The sequence below is a fragment of the Equus asinus genome, chromosome 14, assembly GCF_041296235.1.
Source record: "Equus asinus isolate D_3611 breed Donkey chromosome 14, EquAss-T2T_v2, whole genome shotgun sequence".
NCBI classification, from domain to species: domain Eukaryota; kingdom Metazoa; phylum Chordata; class Mammalia; order Perissodactyla; family Equidae; genus Equus; species Equus asinus.
In genome coordinates this window covers 35,193,552-35,208,090 of record NC_091803.1, presented here as the reverse complement: position 1 = coordinate 35,208,090, position 14,539 = coordinate 35,193,552, and the positions used below count along the sequence as shown (strand labels likewise).

At 51.7% G+C, this 14,539-nt stretch overlaps 1 protein-coding gene and 1 long non-coding RNA gene across 2 annotated transcripts; one reads left to right on the top strand and one right to left on the bottom strand.

The window, feature by feature from the left end:
- The first annotated feature begins 3,337 nt into the window (after positions 1-3,337).
- LOC139040210 (uncharacterized) lies at positions 3,338-6,486 on the top strand. The gene is made up of 2 exons (XR_011494279.1): positions 3,338-3,643; positions 4,909-6,486. It is a non-coding gene; the product is annotated as an uncharacterized lncRNA (long non-coding RNA).
- A 1,681-nt stretch (positions 6,487-8,167) lies between these two features.
- ITPRIPL2 (ITPRIP like 2) lies at positions 8,168-12,795 on the bottom strand. Its single transcript, XM_044746855.2, has one exon. The coding sequence runs from the start codon at positions 12,558-12,560 to the stop codon at positions 10,962-10,964; it is 1,599 nt and encodes a 532-aa protein (XP_044602790.2). The 5' UTR covers positions 12,561-12,795; the 3' UTR covers positions 8,168-10,961.
- Positions 12,796-14,539: the final 1,744 nt, after the last annotated feature.

Here is a 14,539-nt window from a genome sequence, read left to right as displayed (position 1 = left end):
GGTGACACTAGTACCACTTCCTGGGACTGGTGCAATGACCAAACGAGGATGGTGTGTCGAGCATTTGGCACGGAGCTTTGCACACAGTAAGTGCCCTGCAAGGTGACGTGCTGAGACAGACCCCCATGGGTCAGTGTGCTGGGCTTCAAGACTTCGGGGAAGCCGTCCCTAATCCCCCTGGGCTGCCGTAAGGTCCCTTCTGATTTACAGTGTCATAGAAACCTGTTTCTGTCCTTCAAAGCGTTCACCTCTGTTAGTTATTCAGCACTCACGGGCATGCTTATTGACAAGCTGTCTCCCTCCAGCAGATTGAAAGCTGCAGGCAAATGAGATGGTACCTGTTTTGCCAACCACTCTGTCCCCAGTGCCAGAAGGGGGCCTGGCACATCGCTGGCACTCAATGATTATTTATTGAATGAGTGAATGGGGATGGAGCACTTCATAGTTTGGAATTCCCTGGGGCCCTAGGAAAGAGCATCTTCTCCCCATTTTTAAACAACATCAATTTTGAGGGGTTTCAATGGGGTCTTCCAAAATAAAGTTAGGACAGGAGCCCTGTGCCGCATCCTGCTGCATTAGTTAGGCTAGGCTGGCCTGTGCTACAGTGACAAGGGACCCCAGGGCTTCCTTTCAGAGGCCTAACGTCCCAAAGGTTTATTTGTCACTCATGCAAAGGCCAGTCGGAATCCGGTGACTGTCAAGGACAGCTGTTCCCTTTGTAGTGACTCAGTTCCATCTTGTGATGCTGCCGTCTTCACACGTGGCCTTTATCGCGCCTGCGGGCTTATGCAGAAGTCCCTTCTGCAGGGCAGCTGGGAGATACCGGGTCCCTAAAGGATATCTACTAGCAGAAGTGTCTGCTACACGAGGGAAGGGCTCAGATGTCTTGGCTGGGCTCAGGGGTCTGGGTTTAGTGAGAGGACGCCCAAATGCATTTTGAAGTTTTGGAAAATGGAGATTGCTACTAATTAGGCTGCTTTTGAAAACCACGTATTTATCAGAGGAAAAATAATGAATCACCACAAATCCTTTGCTTAAAATATGGAGCAGTGTTTTCAGGGCAGTTGCTTGCCATGCAAGACCCTGAGGGCACCCCCATCTCCAAGTGCCACACCGTTTTTTTCGCGCTCGTTAAAATATGTTTTAATGGTTTCATTTTGATAAGGAACGACAGTCGCCCATCACAGGCTTAGCTCTTAATTTGAGGAGACCAATGATTAAATAACCCATGAAGATAAAAATCTTGCCATGAGCTAAGGTCCTTAAAAGCTTTTAGTCTGAGCCTGGCACGCAGTAGGACTCCTAATGTTTTTTTTCCTGAGGTCGTTGAAAGGTGCCTTGATGGACTTCAATTTTTTTAAGTGTCAGCTCAAAGTCACTGCATCTAAATGGCCGTGGGAGGAGGGGAGCGATCGAGACAAAGTGTGGGCAAAACCAAATATTCACGAAAAGAGCCAGCATTTTGTAAAGACAGGCTGCATATGATGGATGTTCTCTCCAGGCTACGAAGACTGAAAGAATGAAGGCGCTGTCCTGCCACAAATAGAGGCTTCTCTTTGCTGAGAAGTTTCAGGATGACTCTGATGCCTTTTTTTTTTTGAGCAAAAAAAATTTTTTAATTGTTTCCATCTCCCTAAGGTTGGAGAAAAGGGGAACTGGTGGTGGCATTAACTCCTATGCCTGCTTAGCAATATTTTGTCTTGGATCTCTCAGCTGAAGGGCTCTGTCCTAGGATTTTATTCCAATCCCCCCCCCCGCCTCCCCCCACCCCCATCTCTGCCACTGAGCAAATGTCACGCACACCAGCTGGTGGTTCCACAGCACCTGGTGGGGAGGTCCAGGAGGGCCACCTGACCTAAATCGATGGTTCGCAACCCTGGCTGCATTCTAGAATCGCCCACGTCCACGAAGCTGTAGAAAGTCCTCATGCCTGGGCTGCACCCCATGAGCTTCTGACCTCATTGGGCTGGGGGTGGGGTTCCTGAGCATGGGTGCTTCTACAAAGCCCCTCACACGTGGTGGTAGGGCCAGGAGGAAGAACCACTGGCCTGAGCCTCCTGCCCAGGACTCAAGCATGAAAATCAAATTGCATTAGAGAAACGAAATGGGGAGGAAGCTTATAAGAAGATGACACAATTCGGAAGAAAGAGAGAGAGATGGGGTGGTTGATCCTCTCCTTGGATGGCCTCCCTTCTGGAAACACCTACAATGAATCTTCATGACTGCTGACTCACCCACAGTCCTGTGGGAAAGGAAGCGTGGAGATGGGGAGGGGCTGGGCAGAGTGCCCGAGGGTGATGCTGTCTTAAGATATGGAGTCACCTTCCTGTTGTTCCAAAGATGCTGGGGCACAATCCTAAGAGACCACGGCTAACATGTGGATGGCACTTCTCAATTTCACATGCATTACACTTGGATTCTCCCAACAAGCCTATAAAAGGAGGTGTTATCACCCCCATTTTGCAAATGAGGAAACTGATGTTCAAATGAGTTAACAAACTTGCCCAAAAGATTACAGCCAGTGAATGGTGGAGCCGGGACTTGAATGTAAACATTTACGGAGCATTTACTATATGCTAGAACTCAGGGAAGTATAAATTTTGTAATTAAGGAAGTATAAATTCCCTAATTACTTCTCACTTCTTTGACACAATCTTCTACTATTTGTTTCTAGCATTTCTGTGGCAGAATCTTATGGACCCGTGAATATCCATTTTTCCTTCCTATTTGGCTCAGGGCTGCTGTACGCCATGTGCCAGGCTCTCTTTCCCAGCTTCCCTGCAGCTGGGAGTGGTCATGTGACACCGTTGAGACCAATGAGAGATCAGAGGACGTCTACTGCATTCCTTAATCCATTCTCTTTTCTCCATGCCTGGGGTAGCCATTGTGGGATCTTGGCATGACAAGCATGAGGATAAAAGTGAAAATGCCAGAATGAGAGCAAAAAGATGCCTGGGTCCCTGATTCATCCCTGAACTGCTGGCTGCCTCCCTCCAGGCTTGTGGCTGATGAGGAAAAATAAGCCCCTATTTGTTTAAGCCACTCCAGGTTAGGTTTTCATAAGTTGTGGCTAAGTGTGTTCCTAAGTGATACGGTTTCCTCCACGCCCTTCATCACTGTTGTGGTTCTTTTCCTTTACAAGTGAACACACCGCCCACCAGCTTGCTACCAGCCGGCACCTGACGGAAGCCGAACCTTAGCCACCTTGGGCACCCCGAATCAGTATCTTCTTTGTATTACCTTGGAGACCCATGGCACTTCGTCACCTGAATCAGCACTTTCGTTTTCCCAGCTTCCGTTTGTTTTTATGAGATAAGGGCAAATGCAGGAACACAGTCACACAGCTGTGTCAACATACCCCACACAGATGGCGACACTGCCACAACTCAACCATTGAATGGGAGGCCAGATCCCATGGTGCCTCAGCCGACGAGGAAACCTGGATTCACCGTGGGGAGGGTGGTTCGGGGTGTCAGCCAAGCCCTTGATTCAGAGTCTGGCTGTTCGAAAGTCAAATGGACAGAAGTCGAGGGTTGCCTGTGTTTATTTACGCCAGTGGTGTCCTTGTATGCCAGACTTCAAGCTTCCAAATCAGTTAGCTGATGCTGAGCAAGAAACTACCCCTAACTAGTGGCCTAAAACAGTAAGTGTCTATTGTTGCTCAGAGACTATGGGCCAGTGGGGGGGGGTTCTGCTGATCTGGACCCGACTTGGCTGGTCTTGGCTGGGCTCACTCGAGCATTTCAATTAGTCTGTTGTTGGGTTGGTTGAGGGGGAGAAGGGGTCATTGGGGCTGGTCTGGGATGGCCTTGTTTATATATCTCACACGTGGCTAGCTATCAGCTCTGGTGACAGGGCCACGTGAGCTCTCGTCCTCAGCAGGCTAGTTGTTCACATGGTGGCAGCAGGCTTCCAAGAGAACAATCAGAAGCAGACAAGACCCCTTGAGGCTTAGGCCAGGAATTAGCATGAAGTCCCTTCTGCCACATTCTATTGACTAAAGAAAGTCACAAAGCCATTCCAGTTTCCAGGGGTAGGTGAAAAGGCTCCCTTCTTGATGGGAGAGACTGCAAAGTGACTTTGCAATGGGCATAGGTATAGGAAGGTTTGGAGAACAGGGGCGATTTTTGTAATCCAGTCTACCATAGTCCCCAGAGGAAGAGCTTTCATAGAGGGCAACGCCATGGGCATCGAGGAAAGAGATGAACAAAGTCTGGGTAGCAGAGAGATGTTCGGTGGACCAAAGGGACACACTGTGCAGTGAAGGAAGAATGAGCAGCCAAAGGAGCAGAGGAAGAGGCTGGAGACTCAGACTCCACGACAATTCCAATCCAATCGTTACTTCTACTCTGATGCTCACCGGGCGCTCAAAGTGGGTCCAGCACTTTTGCAGACACAATCTCACTTAATCCTCAATGGCCCCTGTGAGGGAGGTTCTATTAGTAATCCCATTTTACAGATGAGGGAATTGAGGTTCAGAGAGACACACAGATGAGGAGTGCGGGATGCAAGACTGGAAGACGGGTCTCTTGGCATTAAAGCACTGGCCATAAGTGACCATGACATTGTTCTGTCTCCAGAGCAACTTGTGTCTCTGTCCCCACCTCAGGCCCCCTGCCCAGGCCAGGACCACTGCAGCACCTGATGACTTCCGGCTAACTTTTTCTGTAAAGGGCTAGAGAGTAAATAATTTCAGTTTTGGGTGGCAATTACTCAACTCTGCCAAAATATGGTGAAAGCAGCCCGAGACAGTATGTAAATGAACGGGCGTGGCTGTGCTGCCATAAAACTTGATTTACAAAAATAAGTAAATTGCCAACCTCTGTCTAACCCGTTCCCCACCTTGCAGGCAGAGTGAGCCAGACTCACGCGCGACCCTGCCACGTGTTGCCTAAAGTGGTTCGTCAGTGTCTTGCAGATCACTCCAGACTTTCAGCATGGTTTACAACCTTGCGATCCAAGGGTGGCCCCTGGAGCAGCGACATCACCACTCCCTGGGAGCCGGTTAGAAAAGGCAGCATCTCAGGGGCCAGCCGGACCTGCTGAATCAGAACTTGCATTCTAACAAGCCGCCCAGGTGATCTGCACACTCCAGTTTCAAGAGCTTTGGATTCAAGACTCCTGGTATCCTGCTGCCTTCCTACCCGTCCCGGCTCATCCTTTGCCCCTGAAGCCTCTTCCCCTCACCCCAACCTTTCCAGCTAAATTGAAATGCTCCTCTCACCTCTGTGCCTGATGCATTCTTCTCCCGCCCAACTCCCTTCAGCTAGTGAATTCCTACCTATATTTGGATCTCCACTTAGAAGTCACTTCTTCCAAGCAGCCCTCCTTGAAACCCCTGGACTGCATGAGGCGCCCCTCTTCTGTGCTTCTGTAACCCTTCCCCCACTTAGCACCCACCGCACTATATGCAAACGGCTTCTCTAACTGCCTCTCATAGCAGTTTGTGAGCTCATGAGACACAGAGACCACATCTGTCTTGGTCATCACTGCATGTGTCCTCAATGCCCAGGGACAGTAGCCACTCTATAACTACTTGTTGAAAACTAAAGGAAGCACACGCCCCACCTTCCCGCACGCAGGCATCCTGCACAACTACTGTGGAATCAGCCTGTGGCCCCAGCTTTACCTAAACTTCCACCCGGCCCCACCGCTTCTTCACAGAGTCCTGCAGAGTCTCGGAGCTTCATCTCCCGCTAAGCCTGATGGTTTCTTATATTAGCAAATGTTTACCATTTGCAGAGGGCCCGAGGGCCTAAGAGATTTCTGGGCACAATTTTTGAGCTATAAATTAGCCACAGGCCAGGACTTGAATTGTGTTGAGGGGGGTGTGGGCGCCGGGAGTGGGGTGGAGTGGGGGAGCAGAGAGGAGGGCCAGGGGCAGAAGCTTCCAGGCAAGAAAAAAGAAGATTCGAAGGCAGGACCCCAAGCTGCAAGCCTAGAGAACTATGACCTGGCATCCTTTCCCACCCTTGCAAAGGGCCATTTCTGTACAAACAAGATCCCAGCTTTGCTGCCCGGGCAAACACCCCCATACACCCAGCCGCTGAAAGCAGGTGAGGCTGCTGTAAGGAATCAGAAGCTAGTGTGAGAGCCCTCCCCGAATCTGACGTTCAGTCCAGAGGTTTCTATAAGTTCCTTTATTGACAAAGCAAAGTATAAAAAGAACAAGGCCCCCCAATGACCCATATGATTAAAAGTGCAAATTTACTCCAACCTGAAATAGAAAACAAATCTCAGGCCTCGACTGTTTGGGCCACGGAAATTTGGCGATTAAAACGCTTTTTAATCACACAACTGTAGCAGCTGAATTATATCTGATCAACTCTTTGGTCTCTGTTATTGGAACAAAATATGCTGTGGCTGCAGCCGACAGACTGCGCCCTAACACGCCGTTTGGGGTCAGAATACACATGAAAAATAACAATAAAATAAGAGGAATGTTTTAAAGTCAAGTGACTGAATCAAGGCACTTTTTTTTTTTTTTTAAAGCAAAAGGTGCTAAAAATATTCCTGCATATCTGATATTTCAAAAACCAGACTAGCTATCATTTAGCTGCACGTTTTGGTCTGTTCTCTCCGTATAGAAGATGGCATATATCTTTCTCCCTCCCCAATATATACTTGCTTTATCCCCACCAAATCATGTGCTATGTAGGTATAAAAACATAAACAGTAGTGTCTAAGTAACACATGTGATTTTTTAAAAAAATTAACAAATGCCAAGATGATAACACTGAACTTCTTTTTCCCTCTGGAGGGGACACTGGAAATGTTAAGGAGGCTCATTTCCCCCCACCCCTGGGAGGGAGGTAACAGCCTTCCTCCACGTGGATAAGCATAAGTCTTCATCCTCAAGGTTGAAAGCCACATTTTACAGAAAAAGGGACTTACTCCATGAGGTTCAAAGAGATGCTTTGGGAGTATTTTCAGTTAATGCCTTCAGAATTCGGGGATGTCAATTTCAGTGGGAGCCACCGAGTCAGAAAGCGATAGAGACCTCTGATCAGAACAGTCTTCTCGGCAGTGGGAAGGGTGACAAGCCTAAGGAGCTTGGCCGGAAGACCCAGCACTGTTTTTCTGGTGTTTACGGCCACCAACCATCATTGCCAAGCCACAGGCTAGGATACCATCAAAAACCTAATAATTAATTTAAAAATAAGAATAAAATACAAATAAAAAAGAAACAAGTTATTCTGCAATCCTTCCTGATTACTCATCTGAAAGCTCCGACAGAACAAAGGGGTTTGGCCTTGACTCACTCAGGAAATGCCAAGAACCGGCCCCCAGCGGTTCGACAGAGGATCTGACTCGAAAAGAGGCTCCAGGATCCTGGGTCCTTCTGGGAATTGCAAGTTAAGTGTTATCTGTGGCCATGTTAATTTTTTTTGGTTTGTTTCTATAATAAAGCTTAGCTCTGAGAGATAGACTTGAAATATCACACCCCCAACGAAGTATAACATCATGCCCATAATGATAAACAGAACCTTATCCATACTTGGGGGCTTAACTGTGTAAGGCAGGGGTCGCAAACTGGTGGCCCCCAGGCTCAACCAAATGTTTTCTTTGGCCCACATGGTGTTTTGGACAGTTTTAAGTTATTCTGTTTAAAAATAAGGAAGTTTCACTTTTTAAAAAAAAAAATCATGATTTCCAGCCCCTCTCTACCCATTTTTCCCTGCATGGAGCTGAGCCGTGACGGCCGCCCCTTATAAAAGGCGTAGTCTCCACTACCCCCCCCCCACCCCCCTTCCCTTATTTATCTTCCTAACTTGCTTCTGCAGGCTGCTGAGTTTGCGACCCCTGGTTTAGAATAGCACATACCTAAAAGTGTGTTTCCTCACCCAAACCTCTCTCACACCCTCACATGATTTCCAACCCGTCTCCCCTTCTCCCCATCTCTTCCTTTCACTTCCATCTTAAGTCCTTCTTCCTGAATTCTTCTGCTTTCTCTTGGTTCGCTTGAATTCTCCCTTCTCTCAGCTTCAGTTTCATTTTGCAAAGAAATAACCCCTTCTCCCAGCCCCTCCAGCATTCCAGGATGGCTCCTAGGACTGGTCAGACCCCGAACGGTGTCTCGTGGCAAAATGGCTGAGTCCTGTCCGCCAACACATATCCTTTGGACACTGGCTGGACAATTAATCTTTTTTTTTTTTAACATGATCAATTTTGAACCTTCTTGTATGAGAATATTTGCATATATGAATCTCCAGTACCAAGTACACACCAAAAATGTGTACGTTTCAGATCAAGGACATGACGGAGCCCTAATAAAACACAGAAGTGAGTGTAATTAAGTGCCTCGGGCAACCATCACACCTGGCTAATAAGGCCTATTATTGCATTTGTACACAGTACATGTCTGGGATTATTAAACATTGATCAAAATTGATCGAAAGCTCTGATTTGGTTACCATGGACAGAGAACAATTGCTCAGCATGGCATTTAAATAAAACATGAATATTTTAAAAACTCACAAACACAATGCCCCGTTACTTTAAAAAATAATAATAAAATTTAAAAATCTTGAGGATGGATGAGGCTTTGGGTAATTAACCTGAAAGAAATACACAACAAAAAAAACTACAAGAACAGTATGTTACCAGATTTAAACTTCAAAATGCTAGTAAGATACAAAAGAGAAGGAACCTATCAACTCGGCTAGAAATATCTGGAACACTTAGCTTTTAACTCCCCTGATCCAGGAGAATTAAGGACTACAGGAGAAATTGTGGCTGAGCATGAAAACATTATAAATATGTATATATATATATATAAAGACTACTTAGTTGTGGCATTTATTTTAAAAGGTAATTTTTAAAAACACTGTGCAGTTTCTGTCTTTGCAGGAAGCTGCTAGACTAATCCTTTGCTAAAAGCAGTACCTATGACCTCACTGACCTGCAAAGCTTAGAGCGACCTTTGTGGTATCCAGGGGAACTGGCCCCAAAACAACCTCAAAGAGACAGTATGACATTTGCAACTGTTTCTTACAGTCCAAGGTTGCGAGGGGTAGAAAAAGTCTTTGCAGCCCCAATGAGAAGGATTCTCTAGAAATCGTTTATTTACAGTGATTTCCTGCAGTGGCCAAGTTGGTCCCCTAAAAAGGGTTGGAAGAGTTCCCTCTAAAGAGCTCAGAAATGAAACAATGGCCCTATTCAGGTGGCTACTTCTGTCTTCCAAGTTTTACCTTTAAGAGCCTAAGGAAGTGCATGTCTTTATTAAGAAAGACAAAAATCCCAGGGGCTGGCCTGGTGGCGGAGTGGTTAAGTTCAGACGCCCCACTTCTGCAGCCCAGGGTTTGGGAGTTCAGATCCCAGGAGCAGATCTACATACCACTCATCAAGCCCTGCTGTGGTGACATCCCACATACAAAATAGAGGAGGATTGGCACAGATACTAGCTCAGGGCCCATCTTCCTCACCAAAAAAAAAAAAAAAAAATTTCCGAAGGATAACACTGGGATGGCTGCATTTTCTATTAGGCCAGCAGATGGTGGACCTTTATAAACCTAAACTGAGTTTTAAGTCAACTGATGCAAAGGAGGGCTGTTAGAAATTTGGGAGGACAAGGAGTGGATTTCAGGATGGGCTCCTTCCAGGTGCTAAATACACCCAACCTGGTCATATTTATGCCCAAAGAGAAAAAAGAGCAGACCGCTGCCAAGGGCCATCTCCCTCGATCGGGGAGTAACTGATATTCAGGCACAGAGCCCAAGCCGCTGAACTCTAAGTGAAATGCTTTGCAAGTCCTGTGCCAAATCAACCGCTCCTCAAAGCTGGCCTGAGGACCACTTGCAGGCCGCTTGGGCAATGGGAGAAAAACTAACCATCACTGAGCATTGACTGAGAGAGCCAACGACATGCTAGGCACAGCAGCAGTAGCTCCTTTCCATTATCTCCTTCAACTCAGAAAGAAATCTCCATGCGAAGGAGTTTGCTAAAAAGCCTTAAAACAAAAAGGGTTTCTGTCTCCAGCCACAGCCAGCCCTGGCGAGACCCCTTGATCGGCAAAGACTGAAACACATCTTTCTCCAGACCCGACATGTTTTAGGCCATCACCAGTGTTGTCTTAGGTATCTATTGCTGCTCTGCGCTGCGCCTGGCTCACAGGAGGTGCTCAATGAACGGGCGTTGACTGGTACACGGCCCGGCGTGCGCCTGCGGGGATGTTAAGCCAGTCTATTTTTCACTGCACATTTCCTAATAGGAAATGTACCCAGCCTCCCTTTCAGATGCAACATTTGGCACTAGCATTTATCACAATACAAAAGAATTGGTCAAAACAAGGTGCTATCTGCTCTGGAAGTTTCTCTAACTGACTCTTGACTGCCTCTCCACACATGTGATTTAATTCTTCGGGGACCTGTCAAACCCCCGTGATTGCACCATTTAAAAATTCCAACGACTCCAGTGAATTAATGTTAATTTGAATAATGGAAACTGTGTTTCTCAGATCATTCGCCCCCAGAATAGAACTTCAATTCCAGTTGTAGATTAAGATTCAGATTTTTGTAAAGACCGTCAGGAACCCAGGACCTAGCAAGAAGTTACCTGAAAACACATTCCCTTCTTCAGATTTGGGGCCAGCGAGATCTGTGTCTTAAAAACCGACATGGGGCACTTTCTCTGCAGCTAGTTCTTGCTTCCTTTACTGGACTTCCCTAAAAGCAGAATCCAGAATCATTCTACACAAACCAACATTTGGACCAACTCTTAGCTGCTGCCCTTGGCTGTTTTTCTGTAGCCTGCCCAGGACCCCCTGGTGGGCGTGAAGAAGACGCCATAACTATATTGAATTGTGGAGCCAGGGTGCCATTTAAGCACCAAATACCATCTTCTGAATTTTCCAACACCTGCAGTTTATCTTCCTTGCATTCAACTGGCTTCATTGCCATCCCCACCCCCACCCGGTGGGAGAAGCTTTAGGACATTAGGCCAGGTGGGGGCGCTGTCACGGTTTACGGTTCGTCTTCAGGGAACCCCTGGGTACGCTGACTCCCTGGTGGGGGGCACCTGGCAAGGTAGCGGGGACCCCCATAGGCCCGGAGAAGCTGGGGCAGCCTTCGCCACGTGGACAGCAAGCGTGCCGCTGCAAGCTCCCGGGCGTGCCTGTCGAAAACAGCCAGGAGGTCAACTGGGGCTGCTTCACGCAGGACCTTGGGCAGTGGGCCCACCTCCACGGCCGCCCCGCCAGGGCCCAGGACGCAGTGGAAGAGTGTATGGCGTCGCAGCAGGCAGTCCCTAAGGAACTGCACCAACTCTTCCAGGCGCTCAACCAGGTGCGCCTCGTCCCAGCCTTGCGCCGCAGCCCCCTTGCGCAGCAGCACCGCCAGCAGCGCTGTCTTGAGCACGTAAGAGGAGAGGATGCGTCCCCACTGGGTGGCAGCCATGGGGTCCAGGCCACGGGCGCCTAGGTCGCGCAGAGCTTTAAGTAACTGCAGGCACTTGAGGTAGCAGGCACCTGGAGGGGCCCGTTCCTGCAGCCAGCTCAGCAGCTTCTGCTCCTGGCGCGCTGTGTTCACGCCCCACAGTGCCTCGGCACGCAGGCCTCCTGGGAGCTCCGAAAGGGGCCCGAAGGGCGAGGGTGGTGGTGGTGGTGCCACGAGGAAGACACTGTCGCCCAAATGGACAGCGGGGATGAGACGCACGGCCATGGAAAGGCGGCAGCAGCCGTAATCGGTGCGGCAGGGTAGGATATGCAGGGTGGGAGGCTGTTCCAGGCCACCCGGGGTCAGGCTGACGCGACAACGCTCCTCCAGGCTGTAGCGCACGGTGGCCAGGGAGCGCTGCAAGTGCGACTGGAACCAGCGCAGCACCAGCGCGGCCGAGAGGTGGCGCCGCCCACGCACGTCCACGCAGAAGCCGTCGGCGAAGGGTTTGCAGTCCCGGAGCCAGTGGGCCCCCGACGCCCCCGGCGGCGCCTTGAGTGCGCACACGAAGCAGCCGTGGAAGCCTGGGGACAGCCCGGGCTCGGCGCCCAGGCCCCGCGGCTCCAGCGCCACCAGCGGCGGGAGGCGCAGCGGCACCAGCACGTCGAAGCCGTCGGGCCGGCGGATTTTATGCTGCTCGTAGGCGCTGCCCACCTGGATGAAGTCTCCGCGGAAAGCCAGGGCCAGCGCTCCTCCGGGGATGGGACCTGGGGACCCTCGGGCGCGACCAGCCCGCACCAGCTCGCCCACGATCCGGCTTACGTGCGCCTTGCTGTGGCCCAGCACGTGCGGAGACAGGCGCACTTCGTGCTCGTAGTAACTCTCCAGCAAGATGGCGAGGCTCGGCTCTCGGAAGTGTCTCGGAGAGAAGGCGGTGTGCTTCCCCAGGCGCGGAGACCCGGGCAGGAAGCGCTGCCGGACAGCGTGGCGACAGCGCAGGAGGATGTAGCCGAGGAGGAGTAGGATCGCCACCTTGAGCAGCGGGAAGCCGCCGTCGGCGCCGTCGAGGGGCTCGGCCCGGGCGCCCCCGCTTCCCCGCAGGACATGGTAGAGGCACACGAGGGCGGTGCACAGGCCGGTCACCAGGGGCCAGAAGACGCGCAGATTGAGGGTGTAGTGCACCGACATGCCGGGCGCCTGGGGCCGCGGCGGCCGAGCAGCCCAGGGCGCGAGCCCCGGCGGCGCCCCCGGACCGGCATGCGCGCAGCGCCCGGGCAGCCCCGCTGGCTCGCTCGCCTGCGCCTCCGCGGCGGCTCCCCCCTCGCAGGGCCGGGGGAAGCCGCCCTCCAGCTCGGCCTCTTCTCCCGGCTCAAGGGTTCCTTGCAGCGGCGGCGCGCCTTGCCCTCCCGGGCCCGGGGCCGCGCCCTAGCCCGCCGCGCGCTGTGTCCTGCCCGGCGGCCCTCCCCGCCCGGCGCCCCGGCGCGCGGCCCGCGCCCAGCTGCTGGCCCGATCCGGCTCGCCTCCTACCCTGGCCGGCTCTCCTGGCCCGCGGGGTCGCCCGCCGCTCCCCTGCGCGCCGGTTCCCGTTACTCGGGCGCCGGGAGTTTCCTCTTCCGAGGGGAGGCGAGGCCGCGCCAGCTGGCGGGGAGGAAATGCCGAAGGCTGGAGCGGCGCGCGGGCCGGCCCCCTCCCGGGCCTCCGCCTTAAAGCGACGCGGGGCGGCGGGAGGGACTTCAGGACGCGCTTGAAACTGGCCTCCGCGGGCCACCCCCATCCTCTCTCCCCGAAGGCAGAACCGGGAAGGCCCTGATTGTGGGGCGGTGGCCTGGGCCGGGAAGGTTCTGGAGTTGTGCGCCCATAAAGTGACGCTGGGAAGGTGAAAGAAGGGGAAGACAGCTCGCCCCGAGCCTGCTCCCCCGCCCCCCCAGCAAGTCGTGGTGGCTGGTGGTGGTGGCGTGGCAGGCCTTGGGACGAAGCAGGCCCCTGCCGGGGTACCGCCGTCCTTCACTCAAACCACTGCTTCCTGGGCACCTACTGTGTGCCGAGCAGGAAGCTCGGTGCTGGGGAATAGCAGCCGAGAAAACAGACAAGGTTTCTGCCCTTCGGAAAGCTTGCAGCCTTTTTTAAAAAGAGGAAACCAAACAGAAAGGATCCCATAGCAGAGAATGCTCAGGAAGACACAAAGGTGGTCTGAGGAAGTGAGCAGGTGGGGCTGCCGTGGGAGCTGGAGGCTGCCTTTGGGGGACCGTGGTCTGAGATCTGAATGAGGAGGACCCAGCCTTGGGAAGAAGAATAGTGATACAGGACTCACAGTGTGCCAGGACTGTGCTCCCCACGTTACACAGATTCGCTCACTCCTCATGTCAGTCCTCTGAAATGGATGCTGTTATTTTCCCCGTTTTTCCGATGTGGAAACTGGGCCCAGGCAAGTTCAGCCACTTGCCCGAGATGACACAGCTTTAACAGAGCTGCGACTTGACCGCAGGCATCCAGCTCCAGAGAAGCCAGAGGGCAGGACTGAGGGATGGGGACCAGGAAGTCCCTTCCTCAACTGCTGGGAATTCGCCTGTGTCCTTTGTGGGGACCTACACTGGGACCTCAGTCAGGGGAAGCTTGCTTTATTTCATAACAGGGAGCACTCCCTGAAATAATCTGGGCGTATTTAATTATCTGGATTGATTTAAGTAATTATTTATTTACTCCCAGTGCACCTTCCCTGCCCCCACAGCCGGTTAAGGAGAGCAAGGGTGAAGGCATTAAATGTGTCGAACCCAGCTGGCATCTGGGAATCAGGACTCAGAGGATGCTCCTGGGTTAAGCACTGAGATTACACCCAGGAAGTCCCGGGTTGGGCCTCTCAGAGCTCAGCAGACCTGCTCTCAGATCCCGTCTCTGTCACCATCAGCTCGGAGAACAGAAACACAGCACAGAAAGAAGGTGTCTCATGTTAGCGGAGCCGGCCAGGGGATCCTACAGCAGGATCCAGGAGCAGCAACCCAGGCGCTAAGTGTCCTTAGAAGAAGAGGAAGGGAGAGAGAGATCTCCATGCGCATGCACCGAGGGAAGTCTTTATGAGGACACAGCCTGAAGGTGACCATCTGCAGGCCGGGAAGAGAGCCCTCCCCGGAAGCTGGACCCTGCCAGACCTTGATCTTGGACTTCTGGCC